At 39.9% G+C, this 20,363-nt stretch overlaps 1 protein-coding gene across 1 annotated transcript; it reads right to left on the bottom strand.

Moving 5' to 3' along the window:
* Positions 1 to 1,093: 1,093 nt before the first annotated feature.
* rbm38 (RNA binding motif protein 38) lies at positions 1,094 to 19,522 on the bottom strand. Its single transcript, XM_053317109.1, has 4 exons — positions 19,195 to 19,522; positions 17,512 to 17,635; positions 15,369 to 15,423; positions 1,094 to 2,292 (listed from the first exon to the last, which is right to left on the bottom strand). The coding sequence occupies exons 1-4, from the start codon at positions 19,414 to 19,416 to the stop codon at positions 1,935 to 1,937; spliced, it is 759 nt and encodes a 252-aa protein (XP_053173084.1). The 5' UTR covers positions 19,417 to 19,522; the 3' UTR covers positions 1,094 to 1,934.
* Positions 19,523 to 20,363: the final 841 nt, after the last annotated feature.

Raw genomic sequence — 20,363 nt, 5'->3', positions numbered from 1 at the left:
ACCACGACCACAGCAATTTAATGGAAGTACTCACTCAAGCTACAAAAATAGTACCCAAGTAATACACTTTCTACTCCTGTTTGCAAAAAAAATAGAGCTACAACAATCAATCAATCAACAAAAAACTAATCTGCAACAATTTTGTTAAATGAGAAATCATTTAAGCAATTTCTGTCTATGGTCAAAAGACATTTTGAAGGACTCAGGGAACTTGGATAGACATTATTCACAATTTTATGGACCACACAAAATAACAAATCAACTATGAAAATAATTGTTAGTTGCACTCTTATTAAAAACTACCGTGTTAACGTTTTAGGTAATAATTTAGCCTTTACAAAAAGAAGAAACTACATAATTGTTTGTTCTTTAGATTTTATTCTTAAGTGGGCTCGGGGCTGAAAAGAAAATGGTGAGACAGACATTTTGCTCATTTTGGTCTTGTCATGGTATTTGTTGGAAATAAAGAAACATAAAACATTTCTTGAGAAATTAGAAAATATTGTTGTCTACAGTGCAGTTACATCAGCATCTACGAGCCTTAAATAATCTTTAAAAAATCCCATCAGCATCAGTGTAGCCTTCAACTAAACCCTTATACTGGTCCATCAAGTATTTCTCTTCTATAGAGAAATGACTCATATGCGACTCAGACTCGAGACTTAATGGCAACTGTGTCATTCAGCGGCAGATATTTCCCAGATATTAACCACACTTGATAGCATATCTTATTTAGAAATGTTCATTTTATTTTGCATATTTGTTTTAAATGTGATGTATGGCTTGGTTTAAGACTACTAAGGTGGTGCCACAGCACAGAGGGACTCCAATAGCTTTGCTAAAGCATCCGTCTGTATTCTGTAGCTGGAAACAAAAAACAAAGAAACAACTCTGACCAGTACAATGGGCTGGAAAAGGAGCTCGATCCTGACACTGGTGTACACTGCATTGCTCTATTTCTCTCTCACTCACATACACACACAAAAAGGACAGAAAAAAACACACAAAACACATTCAGCAACAACATACTTCTTGACATTTACTTGATATGTATTGACAACAATGTAATTTATTACAAACATCAAATCTAGACTCTGTTGCTCCAAAAGTTGTGGGTCAGAAATAGCCTGAAAGCTACTGCAGGAATCTCATGATGAATTTTTTGTTTTAAGTGTTAACAAGGTCCTTCTCTGAGTAATGACGTAGCAGTAGCAATATAAAAAACAATATACCAGTGTTGTCTACCTTATTCATGCTCATCCTCGTAATTGCATATTCTGTTAAACTGTGATTATCACGGTGTAATAACCTGCCAGCGGTGGACAAAAAGGAACAAAAGGCAGTAAAATAAACATTTTGTTCATTTGAGATGAGACACTAATAAAAATGACAAACACTAACTGAACCATGTACAGAGAGAGAGAGAGAGAGAGATCTCTAAGGCCATAGACATAAAGGTAACCTTGAAGAGGAGGTAATTGGACCTGCATTTCTGAAAGAGGAACTGGCTCTCAGCTTGGCCAATATCCAGCGTTCAGCCCAGTACCTTTGGAGAAACTGCAGCCACAGCATTGTGTCAAACAGACATATTTCTCATTGTCTTTACCCGTTCACTCTCCAGCAGCCAACGCTGAGGGTCAGGGGTAAGAGAGAAACGTCCAGAAGATTACCGTGTTGTCTCGTTCCAGTTCCTGACGTTTGCCACTTATGAAAAACATTCAGATCGTAGGCTGATGACAATAGCAAGAGAACATTTTTATTAACTATTACAACAATAATATAAAAAAGACAGGAGTGAAAGTGCTTTCTGAAAGCCCTTTTGATTACATCACACTCTCCTCCTGCTTGTCCAGTCTCATCCTGATGATGGCACAGGTCGCAGCCCAACAGTTTCGACTCATCAGTCCGGCAGCTCCAGCTCCGCTCAGAGCTGCTCACTGCATGCGGTCGGGCTGGTGCAGCGGGTAGTGGAGGAAAGCCTGAGGGGTGGCAGACACTGTGGTGAGTGCAGCCAGAGGAGGAGGAGGATGGAGGCCAGCCGGAGGGGTCGGAGAGGGGTTGAGAGCGGGTGCCGGCGTGCCAGGGGAGAAGCTATAGCTGAGATATCCAGCAGAGGGCGACGGGGAAGGGGTGTAGGGGTACTGCTCCAGTCCTGTGTGGGCGTAGTGGCTGTAGGCGGAGCTGTAGTCCAGGTAAGGGGAGGCAAGGGCAGCCGCTGTGGGGCTGAGTTGAGACTGCAGCATCAGGCTGGGCTGGAGGAACGCTTGAGGGTAGACGTACTGCTGGGCGAGCCTGGACAGACAGAGGAACGAGGGTTAGAACTAGCCATAAAATAATTAAGTAACCAATTTGTTTTGAAAAACGTAGTAATCTTTTAAGCAAAAATACCAAAAAATATACTGTTCAAGAATCACAAATTTGAATATTTGCTGGTTTTCTTTGCTTTCTATGTCATCATCATAGCTCTAGTTGTGACTGCTCTGTAACCTCACAGGATAAACATGAAGGCAGCATTCTTTGTGTGTTTGTGTATAAATACATGTTCTCACTACTCAACGCTCTTTCAGTAACTCCATTCTTAAATTCAGGAAAAAAAACCTTATCTTCCTCTGTATAAAATCAGACACAACCAGTGTTTCCTGAGATACTGCGTTATACACGAAAATAAACGTGATTAAGATCTCACCGTCATTACAAAACTTTGATAAGAAATTGTCATAACAGTAACAGAAATGTACATTTAGTCCTTTTATCTTGTTCTATAAGTCTATAAGTATTTTGGCACTATATCTTTGTGTGGCTTGACACCTGACTGGAGACGCAACTAAATTCGTTGTTGATCCTTGCCAGCCAATTGGTATCTCAATTACATTTTGTGCACCTCTTCTTTGTCTTTATTGCTTGTATATATGACATTTTTCCCTTTATGTTTTTTTATTGCATTTTTAGCTGTTATATCCATAGCCTACAAGTTCTTGACCTCTGCTTTCACATTTTTTCTTCATCGGTTTTTAATCAGTTTTACGTGCAGAAAGCAAACAGAAAAAGCATGTAAGTGCAATTCATATGCACAATATGACACCAATGGTTGGGAAGGGAAGATAATAGATGTAGCTGATATTCTTCTCGAGCCCCCACAGTAAAAGACATGTGAGACAGAAGTGTGTTTAATGAAAACAGAAATAAAATACACACACACAGTCCTGACCGCATTCATATCTGTGTCTGAATATCTGATGACAATGTTTTGTAGTTATGTGTTCCCAGACTGAGCTGTTGCTTAGTTTATCTTGGTGAGATCTGACGTAATTATTGAGAGTCATTGAAACGGCAACAGTAACCAGATACAGACACACACATTTACAGTTGAATGTTAAACACAAACAAATGGCCCATGGTTTCTTTAGGAGCTGCTTCCTATCTTTAGAGTCCTATATAGACATCCTCCTCCTCCTCCTCCTCATTTAATAGCAATTATCAGCCCTGTTGCTGTCACTTTATAAATGGACCATCTCCCTGGTGTTTAGGATTAATTAGCACATTGCCTGAGAAACGCTTTGCTCCAAAATGAAATATTGCACATTTCAAAATGAAGCAATTAACAACAAGAAAATATTTTTAATAATAAACTATTGTATTTCTGAGATTATTAATCGAGAAGTTTTGGTTCTAAAATTTGGTCTCTGCGTCAAAAGCCTGAACGCACACACACACACACACAGACACACACAACCTGCCACAATAGATGAAGTACATCATATTGTTGGTACTCTGCAGCCGCAGCAATAATGAGAGAAAAAAGTGCTCTCCTGTCCTTTTGTATTCAGTCATGCCCTTGCTTGAGGCTGCCCACTTAACCTGAACTGCTTCAGTTACATCTGGCAACAGCAAGAGCAATCATATCAGAGGAACTAGGTTACGCTGCTGTGCTTAAGTAAAAACAACAGAACATGACAGTACTTAACGCTTACACTACTGTGATCAGTGCCTACAGTCAAACCCATTAACCTGACAGTAACCTTGTCACTGAGTCTGAGCGGATGATCAGTGCAGCAAGAAGCGGCCTGCTGCTGCTGCTTCTACTGCTGCTTACCCCTAAACAGAGCAGGAGCAGGGATGATGTGTGCTTACACAACAAATACCTACACTACTGTATACACAACACACACAGACACACACCAGTACGTATACGTGCCGATATACTCTAACGCCCATATGTACAGCAAGTTAGAAAATGGTCATCTTCTCATGTAACGCTCTGCAAGAAAGCAAATAAATGCACTCCCCAGAATGTTGAAAGGATATGTTTGCTGTTTTCAGTTCAGATCTTATTAAAATGTTTCACGTCTTGATCTTGTACGCCACATCTGTTGCTTAGTCATTTGAAAATAACCACTCTGCTGCAGCTTTTCAATGAGCTTCAACACAGTAAGATGGTGTCATTGTTAAAGCACAGGAAGCTCTCAGCAAAGTTGGAAATGTCCATTTTAAAAAAAAATTCTTTAAGCTACAAAAACAGAAGTTGTGCAATGTGAAGTCAATTAGGAGCATGGTTTGTGACTTTTCCCATGGATATGTCAGTTTGACCGGACTATGAGCTTCCTGTTTTTAAAGATGTTTTGAGGATTGATCACAATGTTTGACTGACTCACTGATCTGTGCTTAAACCCAGTGAGACGTGAAATGATGCCAAACAACATTTTAATAAGGTCTGAGGTTACAAACACTAGCTGTGCCCCAGTTACATACTTACTATATCCAGTATGTACTAATATTCACAGAATATTTTAAATCAACAAACTATATGATGCCACAGGCGCTGACAGGAATCAACCAAACTGTGACTTTAGAATGACACTGTGAATTACACTTCACAATGAGAAAGCAAAATGTCTCTTTCTGGAGTTCTCAGCTTACATTTTTCTCAAATGTGAAGATTTTCTGTTTTTCTTAGTCAAATGTGACAGTAAATTAAAAATCTTTAGGTCTTGAACTCTCAGTTTAAAGTAAATCGACCACTTTTTCAGTATTTGTTATTCAGTAGCTTTATAGAAAAAAACAACCAACTGATTAATCAAGAAAATAATATATGATTAATCAATGATGAAAATCATTTTTAGCCCTATATGAGTGCAATGTTATATCTGTGGAGTCTCGTTAGATGAGTCTGAGAGCAAAGAGCAGCACCATTCAAAACATCATATCTGCAGATTAATGACATACAACAAACATGAATTCAAAAGACAGCTGTAGCTAATTCACCCCCCACCCACCCCTCTATATCCCATCTCTCCTCGTTCAACTCTGTCAGTCTCTCCCAGAGCAGAAGTGCAGTGTCATTCCCACGGCTGTGTGCCGCTGCTCGCCTGTGCACCGGCCTGACTGATCCAATGTGACAGCGGCATCGTACGAGAGCTAGCTGCGCCTCGCCTCTCTCCCCCCACGTGCCTGGCATCATCTCTGGCTGTCAAACACACATTTATATATATGTATATGTACACACAAACAGGGGGGCTAGGGTTAGGGTGGTAGACAGATATGCACACAAACACTTGCACACAAATTTAAAAAGCACACATTCACTCGAACAAATCACATGCACAAAAAGACAAAAAGTAAATGTGCAAGTCTGAAAGAACTGAAAATAAAACCCAGTTAACAGGTTTTGTGGAGTCAGTTCAGCAGCTTAGAAGAATATGAGGATAAATGTGTGTATGTGTGTGGTGAGTGGGGGGTTTAGCCATGGCAGGGATAATTGGCGCAGCTGCATGGGTGTACGCTCACTAACAGACCCAAGAGAGCAGAATAACCTCCACAGAGTCCGCTAACCATCCCCTCTCTCACTCTGTGTGGGTTCACTCCCTCACAGCCAGCTTCCTCTGCACTCCCACTCACTGTCCTTTCTCAAAACCAGGCAGCAGGATAAAAGAGATAGGATGTACTGAATTAAAAAAAAAAACAGATGCAGTTTTTTTTTTCTCCAAGAGTCGAGGTCGAGGTCAGGACTCTGTGGGCGAGGAATGAACGGGAGACGAGAAGAGAAAGAGAGGGGTGGGTGGGTAAGCAGGGGGACGCTGAGAGGTGAAGGATCAGCCATCATATCCTTCATGCCTTAGGACAGCCACGCTTTTAATAGTTCAGATGATGTGAGGAGGGTGAGTCAGTCAAGGAGACAAACACACACTCATGGAGATACCAACAGATGACCCTCCGTCCTCTGTATATACACACACACGCACACGCACACGCACACACACACACAGCTCTTCTATTGGCAAGCAAGAAATGCATTTCAGTTTGATTAAGGATTGAAAGAGGCTGCGTGATATGGAGAGGATTATATTTGAAAATGTACACTAAGTGATATTTGTTGCATATTATTACATAAATCATGAACGTTTCAATAAGTCTCAGATTGCAAGTGCTACAAACCCTGCAGAGAAACAGATTGTGTTGTCAGTGTAATGTAATAAAGATGATTTTCATCTCATTTTCACTTGTTGCTGGCTTTGATACACATCCGAAAAGCATCTAAAACATCCTGCTCTGAACAAAAAAAAAATCTTGGATTCAAACCAATTTTTGTTCAACATTATACCTGCAGCAGCTTTGTGGTAAAAATTTATGAAAAAAACTTTATTTTAACTTGCATTTATAATACATTTAGCACTAAATAAGTGGTTTTCAACATACCAGCATGTTGTTAAAAGCAGCTATAAGGATATTTTTGATGTTTTAGAGTGTTTTTGTCAACTCCTCATGTGAAGCATATATAATTCAGTTGTCCCGTATGAAATATAAACTATTTATTGCATATATTTAGCATATTAATTTATATAATACGGTATTTCAGTATTTATCCATTTATAAATACTTCTTCACTCTCCATGAAAACTGAGCAAACTCGATTGCACCATACTCTGTAAAATGTGCTAAAATAAGTGTTAAATACCTGCAAATTACTCAGTAAATGTCCAGGAAATTAGTATAAAATCAGAGAACCTGTGAAATAAATAAAGCATTGGAAAAATGTCTATATCTGTTTAGAGCTGCATTACAGAGCATCATTCAGTGTTTATTCACATTTCCAGCAGCTGAGAGGTTCTTGCTGTAGGGCTCCTGCAGGCACATGATATATACAGAAGAGTCACTGCTCATTAAAAATCATCATCAATCTAGATTTGTATATTTTTATGCACTTTTTTGATGGGGGGTTGACATCTGTATATAGCTCCAACAAAGCAAAAAAAAAAGGGAGTAGAGTTTAGTGAGTTTAGTGTTGAAATGAACATCAATAAATAATAAACTGGAAAAAAATAAATGCAAATGCGGATCAAAATGTGTGTCATCTTTTAACAGAAAACTGAGCAAAATGGGAGCTTTCTGTGCTATGAAAAGCTTCCGGCATGATTTTCTCTTTCAAATATGGCTTTTCATCCAACAGAAGTGTTTCTCCTAATTGGGTCCCTGGGTAAAGAGAATATACACCTGAGGGTTCGCCGTCTACCGAAACCCCCCGACAGACAGAGAGTGATAACTACACGCTGATCGCGAGGAGGACAGAGCAAGACGGAGAGATAATTTAGAGAGTCAACCACAGAGGAAACAGATAAAGAGTGCAAAAAAATCAGTTGTTGAACGTATTAAACACGTCGTCGCCCACAGAGGCTGTTTTATGATTCGCTGATGTTTAATTGAGGACATTTTTTATTTTTCCCCCCACCATAAAAGGCATAAAAAAGGAGCTCTGGTGTCACGTCTACCAGTGGCTCTAAAGCTTCACTAAACCCAGCCACAGGTGTGCTGTAAGTAAGTGTTAGTCCTCCAGTTCCACTATTGCCACCCCCTCACTGCTCCTCTGCTTCAACAGGAAGTGTTGCCCTCCCCCCACCCACAACAGCCTCACCGCACATCCATCCCCTTCCTCTCCTTTCTTTCTTTCTCTCAGAAAATAAAGACCAGAACAATTTATATATATATATATATATTTAAAAAAAAAAAAAGAAATTCACTTCTGCCAAGCAACTACGCCGACGCTGGGTGCGAAAGGCAGGCAGCAGGCAGCTATGGGCGACAGACGCCTCCCTCGAATGAGAACATTCTACTCTTCCTCCTCCTCTTCCTCCTCCCCCCGAAACTCAGCTGTACCTCAAAGCCACATTTGGCATCAGCCCGTCCTCTGTCCTCTTTAAAACTTAAAGCAAATACGCCAAAGCAGCAGGCAGAACACTGCTTTGTTTGAGTTTATCTTCGTTATTTACTGTTTACTGTGGGAGTGCTTCTAACAGGGGCAGCGCCATGTGTGAGTGCCAGACCCTGAAGACCCCCTAACTCCCCCACCAAAAGCCCCAAAGAAACCAGAGCGACAAAAGACCTGCAAACATCTTTAGTTTTTTAGGTTTTATGAGGTTTTCATACCAGCAAGATCTAACCAGAGATTGCACATCGACACTGATTTGAGGTTGAGCTGCTTCCTTTTCTTCGTAAATAATATTTTGTCAGCCCATAAAAACAAAACTGTCTCGGTGCTATAAGTGTTGAGAAATTGGGAGCAAAATATAAAGAAAGTGACATGAAATGTTTGAAACTGACTGCAGTCATACTGATAATGTCAAAGACACATGTCGCCTTGGAGCAGAGAGATCTGAGCTGGACAGATGCACCCTTAAGATGAAAAATAAAAAGACTTGACAGGCTATATGGATGATTTATCCCCTATTTACACATTTATGTCCAAATCATAAGGTATTAAACCAAAGAGAGTCCTATTTATATTTATATGGTAGAAGTATACTGTAGAGTGAAATATCTAGCATTCATGAGCAGTATGTAACAGTTAAATAAATCATTATTGTAGTTATAAGCAGTGTGACAAAGTGAATACACACCATTTGTCCCACATGCACATTGATATATTTGCTTTTGCACACTATCCCTGGTCTGTTTGTATTTAGTGTTATGTTTTCTGGTCAAATCAATACAGATAAGTATTTTTTTAAGTTATTCTTTTTTTTAATCCAATCTCTAGTGTTATTGAGTTAAATGTTGTGGGGAGTAAAAAACAAAGCAGGGAGAGGATGACGGTCATGCAACATTATTGGCCACATCACATTAAGTTCAAATTGATTATCAAGTTGAGCCAAGACTGATTTGTTTGTTGTCGTTTCAGATGTTCTTTGGTTGTGAGGTGAAAATGAGTCTAAACGAGTCTCTGTGTTCTTTCACCTCACCACACTCACTTCCTAACAGATAGAAGTACTTTTTATCAACAACTGTAACTCCTCTGTTGGCATTCATACTGTTAGTGGATGCTGGTTTATAAAACAGATAATAAATGACAATATGGTATAACACAGCTGTAGTAACATTAAATACGCGATAAATAAAAATGAATAAATATAGAGACTTAGAGTAAAGGGTTAGCGGAAGTTCTTTTAAAGAGTCAATATTTTCTCAGGTCTGTTTGTTTTGGTGTGTTGAATGGTAGCAGTCATTTCCTCCATTAATCCGATTAACTTTAGACAAACTACAGAGAGTGTGATGTGTTAACTGTTCATGTATGTGTAATGAAGGGAGAAATAACAGCAATGGTAAAGTTTCCTATTGAGGAAACTTGAAGCCTCCATTCATTCAGAACATAACATGTCCTGCAGCTGTGCTGTGATCAGATCTCCTGAGGTTAATTTTGTTGCAGATCTTGGTATCGCTTCTTCTTCTTCAACAGGTTTATTCTCTAAATAAACTTAACACAATAAACAATGAAACTGACTCTGGTTTCCCATAACCTGTAAATGTTTGGTGTTTTTATATTTGTTGGTTTTCTAAGTTTTTTGTGGTTGCAAATCGAATATCTTTGGGTTTTGGAAATTATAAGATATGAACTTACTTAAGTACTATTTTTTTGACATTTTAAAGACCAAACAATGAATTGCAAAAAAGCCCTAGTGTAGTGCTATTACATTGATAGAAAACTAATGGGCGTCAATTTGGATAAAAATCACAGTTGAAGTCATTTATCCAACAGAAACACCAAGGATGCATTGATTACAGATTCTCTAATCTAATCTAACAACAGTTTTTCTACGTTTAATGTCGTTGTAAATTCAGTATCTTTCTGTTTTGGACTGTTAGTCAGACAACACAAGCAACTTAAAATAATCGCCCCTAATCAACACATCATGGGTATTTTTTGGGGGCATTTTATGCTTTTATTAGAGAGTCAGCAGTAGATAATAGGAAATGTGAGGAGAGATGGGGAACAACACGCAAACCCTCAGGCCACCAGTGCACCACATGACAGGTGTATTAATGATATTTAATAGACTAAATAAGTTGTCAGTGATTAAAAAAAAAGATGCACACTACATTTTTAGCTATTAAATAAAGACAATGAAGACAAGGAAATCTTAGAAATGAGTCCAGCAGCCCTGGATGTGTTCAAACTAAACAGAGATGCATTTAAAATGACTAATGGTGCAACTTGAAAATAAAAGGTTTATGAGCTGTCACTAAAGACTTCATTAATAGCTAAAGGAAATTAATGACGTTCTAACATTTTAACTGCAGGCTTGATGGTTTGTTGTTAAGTGAAAAACCTACAACAATTTGTCAAAGAGGCGTTTACACATTAAGCCATTTAGCCTGCAGTCAGCTCACAATCTGTCAGTCCAGATGTTTATCTTATTCATATTTCAAACCTGCCGCTGGTCTGTAAAGTATTCATGAAATCCTTTTTAACCACTAATTAAACTACCTATTGTGTTGTAAAAAGACACTGTAAACAGCCTGTGGAGAATTGGTGAGAAATGCTAAGTTCAAACCCCAAAATATTCAGTTTTTAATGATATTAAATCAGCAAAAAACTCACTTTTGTCTTCCTATGTGTCTACACCATCCAGGATTTATGTTTTTTATCCTCTTTCTGTGAATCTTAACTTCAAAGAAATGGAATATAATATTCATAAGCAGGTTTTAATTAGTGCATAACCACCTGAAAATAAAAATTGTTGTGTTTTTGTTACATTAGAATGAGTCCTTTATATGTACATAGGGAACGGATCCTCGTCCATGGAGCCCACCATGTTGTACCTCCGTGTTTCTACAGTAGCCTACAATGGACAAACCAAACACTGGCTCTATAGAGGGCCTTTCAAATTTCTGTAGTTTCTCCTACAAGCTTGGAAGGGGAGGGTGAGGGGAGGGGTATTTATTTGGTTGTAATCTGCAACTTTACCAAAAGATGTCACAAAATCTTATATATTGGTCCTTTAAAGGGATATAACATACTTTTTTATAACATACGTTTATCTTCTGTCCTTTATTTAGTGTTATAATGTCAGATGTGTTAAAGATGACCAGACTTTCAAAATTTGAGGTGAATGTATGTAAAAATGCTCCCTGCAAGTCCAAATCCAGGCTTTCAACCTGGTCTGAATGCTATGATCACAATGCTACCTCAACCTGATTCTCTTAATGACTTGATATTTTTGCCTTTTTTGCTAAGACTGTTCCACCTGCTTTTCATGTTGTCCACTCGGATATTTTGGATCTGATTCAAAGTTTTTATACCTCAAGAGAAATAAGAGAAATCTGACATCTGTTTTTTCATTTATGAAACCTCAGGAGTCACTGAAACTCCTCCGAGAGAACTGAGGAGCTTCAGAAGAGCCAGTATAAGAAAAATAAGGAGTTTTTGAACTGTAGGTCATGCAAAGATAATCCATTACAGCCCCAAAACAAAAATATAGACCTGGAAATGTACATGATATGTCCCCTTTTGACTCTTGTGTCAAGGCAGTGTATCATTCGCCTATTACTGTTGAGCCCTGGAGGGTTGTGTAGGAAGGGAATAAGGATGATGAGGGTGGACTGAAATGCGGAAAAAATGTTTTTAAAAAAGGAAATGCTCCTATTTGAGCAGCTGGATTCAGCAAATATTTTATAGTTTTGCTTGGACAATGATTCCAATGATGAATAGATTATCAAAAAAGAGTTAACTTTCTTTGAATTGCCTAATCAATTAAATGACTGATGGTTTCAGTTTGAGTTAAGACAGCATTATATTCAGCAGATAATTGGATTGACAGCTTTAAAATAAATCGTTTACAAAGTGTTTCCACACTGACAAAGAACCACCTTCTGTGTGTATTTGCCTTTCGGGTGCGTTTAGTGTGTCCGATGATTCTTTTCACCTCTTTGTTTCAGTCTGTGAGGTGTCAAAACTGTGACTCTTCCTGGGAGCAGAGATTAAAAAGAGTAACTCCCTTTGCTCTGAATGTCCTCCCTCACTACGGGAGGCATTCAATCAACCCATCATCACTCATTCATAGACTCATCTGGGTCAGCCTCAATTCCCTCATCACTCATTCAGAAATTGAGGACTGCAATATTAATAGCACTCAGAACAGTTGAGGTTTTTAATGGACTTCACTGTCAGCCAGCAGAAAGTCTTCTTTTCCAAAACGCTAAATCCTGTTAATTCCTTTAAAAACACCTTTAAAATATAGAAGATCCAGTGGGTAAAACCACATGCTTCCATCAAAGAGACAGAATGCTCTTTGCCTCAAGCTACAGCTATTTAATTTTGAAGTCAACAGCTCACCCACATACACAGAATATCTCATGACAGACAGCTGTTGTACTGGCTGACAATATCCTCGCCTAAGATCACCTTAGCAACAGTCTGTGGCGGCCCCAAAGCCTGTTACCTTGGTTCTGTGTATTGTAGGTACTGTGAATGCTTTGTGTGTCTTGCAGGTCCTTGGCTGGTGCAGCAGAGGTGCCATTGAGCTAACTGAGAACACCTGGCCAGTGTTTCCAAGTTACTTAAGCCTGCCTGCCCAGACGCCAGTGTGTCGATCCCTTCACCCTTCACCAAGCTCCGGATGTTTCTTTGTGTTTGAACACTGACAGCATGCACTTTATACCAGCCAATGCATGCATGCTCCTTCATTCGAGCACCGTTACAGTCATTATGATTATCTACTTAAATAAATGTCACTTTGTTACCACTAAGTTTGACATGCATCTCCTTCTGTTGTTGTGGCTCGCGACACAGTCGTGATGCAGTCGTGCACCGAAAATCCGTGAGGTTTATACCACAACGGTCAGCCACACTCAACTTATACAATAAGAAGCTTCTGGGTTCGACCTGTAGTGTCTCTCTACTTTCTGTAACAGCAACAGGAGTGAATCATCCTCTATGTTTCACTTAGGAACTGAGTCATTTGTATTTTCTTGAGTTCACATTGAAACTCAGTAAGACTGAATGTAGAGGATGTTGTCTCATGTGCATAACAATGATTTTACAGGCAGGTCAGGTTCTTAAGATCAGCATGAATAATGATAAATATATAAAGCCCTCTTTTATGGTAAGTCTATACTGCGGTATCGGATCAGATTTTAATAAGAAACTGTTTATAGATACACGACAGGAAAGTCTATTTCAGACAAGTCCAGTAGATTAAAAAATCCAATATTAACAATATTAGTTAGTCCTGATTATTGATCATTGGCTTAATACAGTGGTTCTTGAGCTTTTTAGCTTGTGACTCCTTAATATGAAGTAATATTGAACTGGTCACAGGTCATCTATGAGCTGTGACCTATTTAATAAAAGAGTGATTCTTCCTTCCTAGATCTCTTTCAGGAGTCTTAAGTATTATGTATACAAACAATATACAGTATTCACAAGAAAGAACCTAAGATTAGAAAAATAAAAATAATTTTGTGCTGCAGTTTTTGTAAGTAATGTTGGTCTGTTGGTTCACCATTTTGGTCCAAACTGAAATATATCAACAACTGTATAATAGATTGCCATGAAATGTGATATTCATGTTCCCCGAAGGAGGAACCACACTAACTTTAGTCATCTCCTGACTTTTCCTGTGGCATCATTATTAAGACATTTGTGGACTTGTGTGAAATCTCATCACCTTTTGGATAGATTGCCATTAAATTTGTTACAGACAGTTTCCCCTCAGAACGAATCGTATTAACTTTAGTGATCGAAAGTGATAATGACTCACTAGGGCTGGGCAATTTTGGCAAAAATCCAAATCATGATTAATTGAACTTTTAACCTCGATTACGATTAATGAACAATTATCTCTACCCTTGATGAACAATTACGTATTTTCACAGTTTCTTTAGTTTTGTATTTTACACTGCTGCCCTCACACAATGTTTAGTGATATTTTGGCACATGAGTATCTTTAAGGAGTGAAAATAATTATGTTTTAAGGTGTGACACTGTGGTTAATGTCTAGTTTACTTGATTAGAACTATGAAAAGATCATGGTTTGGGTTAAAATGAGTAAGATTAAGTCGATTAGAGTTTCTAAATGTCGGTTTTGATTATTATTCCAGCCCAGTGCCCAGCCCTATGACTCACTGAAAAAAAAAACGACTTAGTATTTCTAGAGAGAAGTTTTACACTTTTTGAATAGGTGTTTGGGAGCCAGCATCCAGCGGCTGTCACTGGCATTGCACTTTAAGCTAAAGCTGCATTGGCCTCAAGCTGTGGTAGCTGCTGCTTGGTGCAGCCTCACAGAGCCGCTAGCATGGTTGAAGACTATTATTCTTGTTTTCTTTTTTTTCTCTCCTCTATAATCATCCTGTGACACGTTGTAGGTGTACTGACCCCCAGGTTGTGAATCACTGGCCTGATACACCCTGGGATATAACGGGATAACACAGTATAAATGGCAAAATCTCTAGCAGATGAATTATTTATAAACTCTCACAGTATGTATCATTATATCACCCAACCCTGAATATGAGTGCATCAATGTGAGGAGAAAGGAGATGAGGGATAAAGGCAGCAGTGCATGTATATGTATGTGTGTATGTGTGGAGAAAAGGATATGGAAGGAAGTTTGACCAAAATGGCTCAGCAAAGCCCAAATTAACTGTGAGTGAAAGTCAGAACTAAGCTTCTTTTATGTTTAATGGAGCAGGAGGACACAGACACAACAAAAGGCAAATCTAAAATTCAATGTACAGACACAGATACAGACTGCTGCTGCGACAGCCACTGGGGCTTTTCTCTTCTCTCCTTTCTCTCACATTGCAGAGTGGCACTAACTACGACAGCCCAAGTGGAGAGCGGGAGCGAGTGCATGCAAATGTCAAGGACAGAGGAGTGAAATGTGTTGTGTTTTTTTCCCCTTCCCTTTATGTTTTTAATGCCTTTATTTAACAATGCCAGTTTAGAGATGACAGCAAATGAAGGTTATGTGGCATGCATCTTTACCAGTATGCTACCGGGGTGCACTGAAATGTTTTGTGTAGAGAAAGAGGCAGGTGAGAGAGAGAGAGAAAAGGGAAAGAGAGGTGGAAATAGAGGTATTGATTCCTCTCCATCTTACCCATATTGCCTCTGAGCCCATGTAGGATGGACTTGCTGAACTCCAACAGAGAGACCTGCAGACAAAAAAAAAAAAAAAAGAGAGAGAGATGTTTCAGCTATGGGCAACACAGACAACCAAAGAGACGAGCATTCAAGGACTGTCTCTGCTTGTTTGTTTCAGATATCACAGACAGGCTGCACACACACAAACACACAAACACACAAACATGCTCAACAACACACTCACACAAATAATGATGCGCACAAACATCTATGACCTCGCTGCCTCCAGAGTTGAACAGGAATCAGCTGAGACTGAGTAAGAAAAGAAGAAATGTTTCTTCCTCCTCTCTGCCCCTCCTTTGACTTCATCTCTACATTCCTCCAGTTATTCATTACTCCATTATTCCTCCTTTTTTACTGTTCGCCATGACCTCATCACCCCTCCTCTTTTGTTCCAACCTATATCTAAATGCACAGTTTCTTTCTTTCTTTCTTGCACACAACAGAGACACAAGGACAAAGAGGAGACAGACGCTCTGTTATTTCTTGCTCTTCACAGTCCCATCTCCTCTTGCTCTTCTTATTCTCTCTCTGTCTTATTTCCTCTCTCTCTCTCTTTCTCTCTCGCTCTCTCTCTCACACACAATAACAAAATACCAAGCGCTGCCATCTCCCATCAGCTGCATGCTTGGGGAGTTGCGTCGCACCGCTGGCTCAGGAATAAGGACACACAGTCAGTTGTTGTTGGCGCCACTGTTTGTCAATCACACCTTCACACAACGACATTTCAGCCAGCGAGCTTTAAATGAGGCAGCGATGGGTGAGCTGCTGACTAGTGTGCAGCGAGATATTGGAGGGAGAGAGCAAAGAGTACGCTGGTGGTTAAAGCTGAAAAATGCCCAGCGGCATGAAAGCTGTGCACCAACTCAAGTGTATAACATACAGTGAACAAAGAATTCATGTATGGTGAGAATGAGTGGAGACAGTTGGCCGGCTGGATTTGCATACCAGTGATTTTGAATGTTTTATCCCACCAACTTCTAATCTGTACACATATTAACTGGTTTGCAGATTGACTTGGCAGCTGTTGGTTTCAATTCACTACAGCATGAAAACAAACAGGTAGACAGATGTAACTTGCTTATGACCCTTCACAGTATCCATTAAGCTGCTTTATATAAATACTTTTAAATTATCATTATTAAACAAGGGGTATTTTGATGACCTCCCTGTTGATCTGATTCCTGTGCTTTTGGGATGCTGCAACATTAGAGACTCAACCTTTCTGAAAACATCTAGAATTTACCAAATTCACATGTTTCCTTTCATGATAGCTATGTTGTTTGCCAAGTTTTATCTCTCCAGAATAAACAGCAGTTTGTGAATTCAAAGTTGTACTGCAGCTGCAATTCACAGTTCAGATCAGTATACGAGTATTGATTAACAGTCTCTGCTCTCAAATTCAATCATATGACAGTAGCGTAACTCCAGAAGACAAATATTTACTGTTTTAGATTACAGTTTGAAGTCTTTGCAAGCCAATTTAAGGCAAAGTCTGGTGATATTCTTTACTTTCCTTACTGTCAGTTATTCCCATGAAAATACCAAAACCAACAATGAACTCAGCCTATTAACAAGTATTATTTGTGTAGCTTATTTCTCTATACAGTAGTAATCCAAAAACGCATCAATTAGCCATACTAGAAGACTGTAGTTTAGTTTGAGTTGATCCAAACACACAATTATTCTGCAGCAAATGGTTACAAGCACGCCAATTTATGGACTGAAAATAGTCCTGAACAAATGCACTATTCACCCCTGATTCAGTAAAGGTCACTGAAACCTACAGTGCACAGCTGTTTCAGGGTATTATTCAACCTTTTCCAAAAGTGAAACTATATTCGTTACCTGTTTTTAAAGATTTACATCTTCACTATAGTTGGTTTTGGTATTTTCATTGGACAGATATTTGGCTAAAACCAGACTAGAAAGAAACCATTGATTTAATCCTGTACAGTATGTAACAGAGATGTGAACAAAGAGAGACTGATGTTTGATAGTATGTCTGTGTGTCTATATGTGTGTGTGTGTGTATGTGTGTGTGTGTGTGTGTGTGTGTGTGTGTCTGTGTGCGTTCAGCAGGGATCTAACACACTTACTTGTCTGTGAGCTGCGAGGCTTTGCTCCCAAGTACGCCAGGTTCACGTTGGCCTTCCTGCCGTCGATGATGGGGTTTGCGTCTTTGCACGCCCGCTCTGCTGCCCCCCTGTCCACCATGGTCACCTGTTGACACATCATCACATCATTACTGACAGTAACTCTCTGAAAAAAGCCACATAACTGCATCATGTGAAAGCTTCCCTCTCCTGTGTGCATGGGGTGATTCTAACATGAGCGCTCAGATGAAGTGACAGACCCAGAGCTGGACGGCCCCTGAGGGAGCTGCTGTCCTTGTCTCTCCTCGAATGATTCAATCTTTTAGCTAAACGCATGAGGAGACGACATGAAATGAGCAATCAGTGTGTTGAGATGGTTCAAGTAGAGCTCTGCCTGTGTCTAAGGTCTGGTTGTAGGCGGGTGAGTGGGAGGAAAATGTGTTTTTTTTCCAGACTGGGCTGCTAAGGATGAGATACTGGAATCTACCTTGAGTTGAAGAGTGGGCAGATAGTAGGGAGAAGGGGTGGTGAAGGTTAACACACACACACACACACACACACACACACACACACGCAGCTACACTTAAAATACAGCTCCACTAGCAATAAATAGGACACCGAAAATGAAACAGCCATGCTTGCTTTCATTTCGCAGCATCAGACTCTGGATTCAAACAGAGGCAGTGGATGGTTTGAGATCGCTGGGGCTCAAGAAGCTGCTGCGGGGGAATTCGAGCACTAAGCGGGAAGTCAGGGATGAAATGAGCATGTCGTCCGAAAGCAGAGAAAACAGCTCAACACACACACACACACTGGTTGCCTCAGCTGATTGGCTCATTGGCTGTGAAGCAGCAGAGATAATTTGAGCTGCTTCAGTCCAATACACACTTGACTCTTCTTATCTCATGTCTCTTTCTCTTTCACTCGTGCACACACAAACTCACAGACACTCACACACAAAGCACACCCAAAACCATTCTGCTTGTGGGGGGAGGGCCGTATGGGAGGAAGTCAAAATGAAACTACTGCAGCCTTATCTTGCAAAGCCAACTGACATGTCACACCTCTGTGACCAAGGACTACCCCCCTCCCCTCTGTCTCTGTCTCTCTCTCTCTCTCTCTCTCACACACACACACACACACACACACACACACACACACACACACACACACACACAAGAAAGACATCTGTCCACAGCTGCTGCAGCTTATTACCAACTCAAGTGTATCCCTGTCTTCATGATTATGTGTGTGTGTGCTTGCTGTTGCACAGTGTGTCCTTGTGCTGGGTCTATGCCTGCCTGCTCATTTGTACTTTGGGACTGCAGAGATAATTGATGACACATTTATAAAAAATAACCTGCTACTCATGCTTCAAGCATGTGACTGCCGCCACCAGACACACTGCACATGGCTGCTGCTGGAACAAAGTGGCAGTGTGTTTAGCCTCCAAGGCCCAGAAAAAAACCCTGTAGGAGGTTGTAATAACCACGACATAAAATATACAATTAAACATAAAGAATAAGTTTAACCTCCTTACAGTCACAGACTAGTGTTTTACAGGCCTGACTATACAATTAAAAGTCACTGCATGTGGCTGATAAAACCTTGAAAATGAAAACACGATTTTACTCCACATGTGGTCATTTATGACACAGGAAGGCAGACAAACTGAAATGAACTTACAAAGCCGTATCCTCTGGACTTGCCCGTCTGTTTGTCGGTGATCACCACCGCCTCGTCGATGTCACCGAAACTCTCGAAATATTTCCGAAGTGAAGCGTCGTTGGTGTGATAAGGCAACCCGCCGACAAAGATCTTGGTGTAAGTTGTGTCTTTCTCCATGGTGGGGTGCATTATCTCTAAGGGAACCCCGACCAGCTGACCCAAATATAGCGGTGAACTCATGCGGTTTGACAAGAAACAAAATAATACAAAAAAGGGGAAAGAAACAAGAATAACTTTACGCTCCTGGTCTCCGAGAGGCTATGATAACGACAGCAGCGCGTCCATGGTGAAAACCGCAGCCTCCAGTTGGCTCACACACAGCTGTTGGATGTATAGTCCTACTGACAGGTGTCTCGGACCCTCTTGTCTCACGTCCCGGAAAAAAGCCAAGTCTTTAAGCTTCGCTAGGCGCGTCTTGCGTGCGCACACTGCGCGTCTGGTCCAATCGAAGATCGGTGCGTCTTTTCCATTGGTGCATCCCGCCTCCTGCTCCACCCTGCTCCTCCTGCTGCACACACGCGCACACGCACACGGGAAACCCCTCAGATGGCAGCTGAAATCACTTATGCCAAACATTTTTTTTTTAAATGGAGAAATAGCCTATATTTAGCTGCATCAGTGAAGCGTAAATGAAACTTAATGTCTAAAACTGTAAGATTACATTAAAATGTGCGTTATGGGGAACCACGTCTGTGTGGATATATGTTTCCTTAATCTTACCCGCAGATTGGGTTAGGGTTAGGGTTAGTCCATTCTGTTATTTTAAAGGCTTTATGGAAAGATTGTACTTGGGATAAAAGCTGCACTTTATTTAGTTTATTAAATAAAAGTATAGTTTCGTTTTCTACAATATGCAAATTAACTGTACCTTTCATACTGATAATATTTTTTCAGATTACATTAATTGCATAACTGAACGTTTTGAGAAAAAATAAGTTAACATTTTGCTGTGAAGGTTGTTTCTTAAAGTGGTTCATTCTTGCCAGTTGGTGTCATCATTGTATGTTTAATGTTTTTGTTGTATGTTGGATACATATAGAAACACAGTATTTGGGGGAAACAATAAAGGGGCTCAGTTTTTTGTCAAGATGACTAATATTAATAAATTTTTTATTTCTAACTCTGCT

The sequence above is a fragment of the Scomber japonicus genome, chromosome 4 (assembly GCF_027409825.1).
Source record: "Scomber japonicus isolate fScoJap1 chromosome 4, fScoJap1.pri, whole genome shotgun sequence".
Taxonomy (NCBI): domain Eukaryota; kingdom Metazoa; phylum Chordata; class Actinopteri; order Scombriformes; family Scombridae; genus Scomber; species Scomber japonicus.
This window is presented reverse-complemented; position numbering and strand designations above follow the sequence as displayed.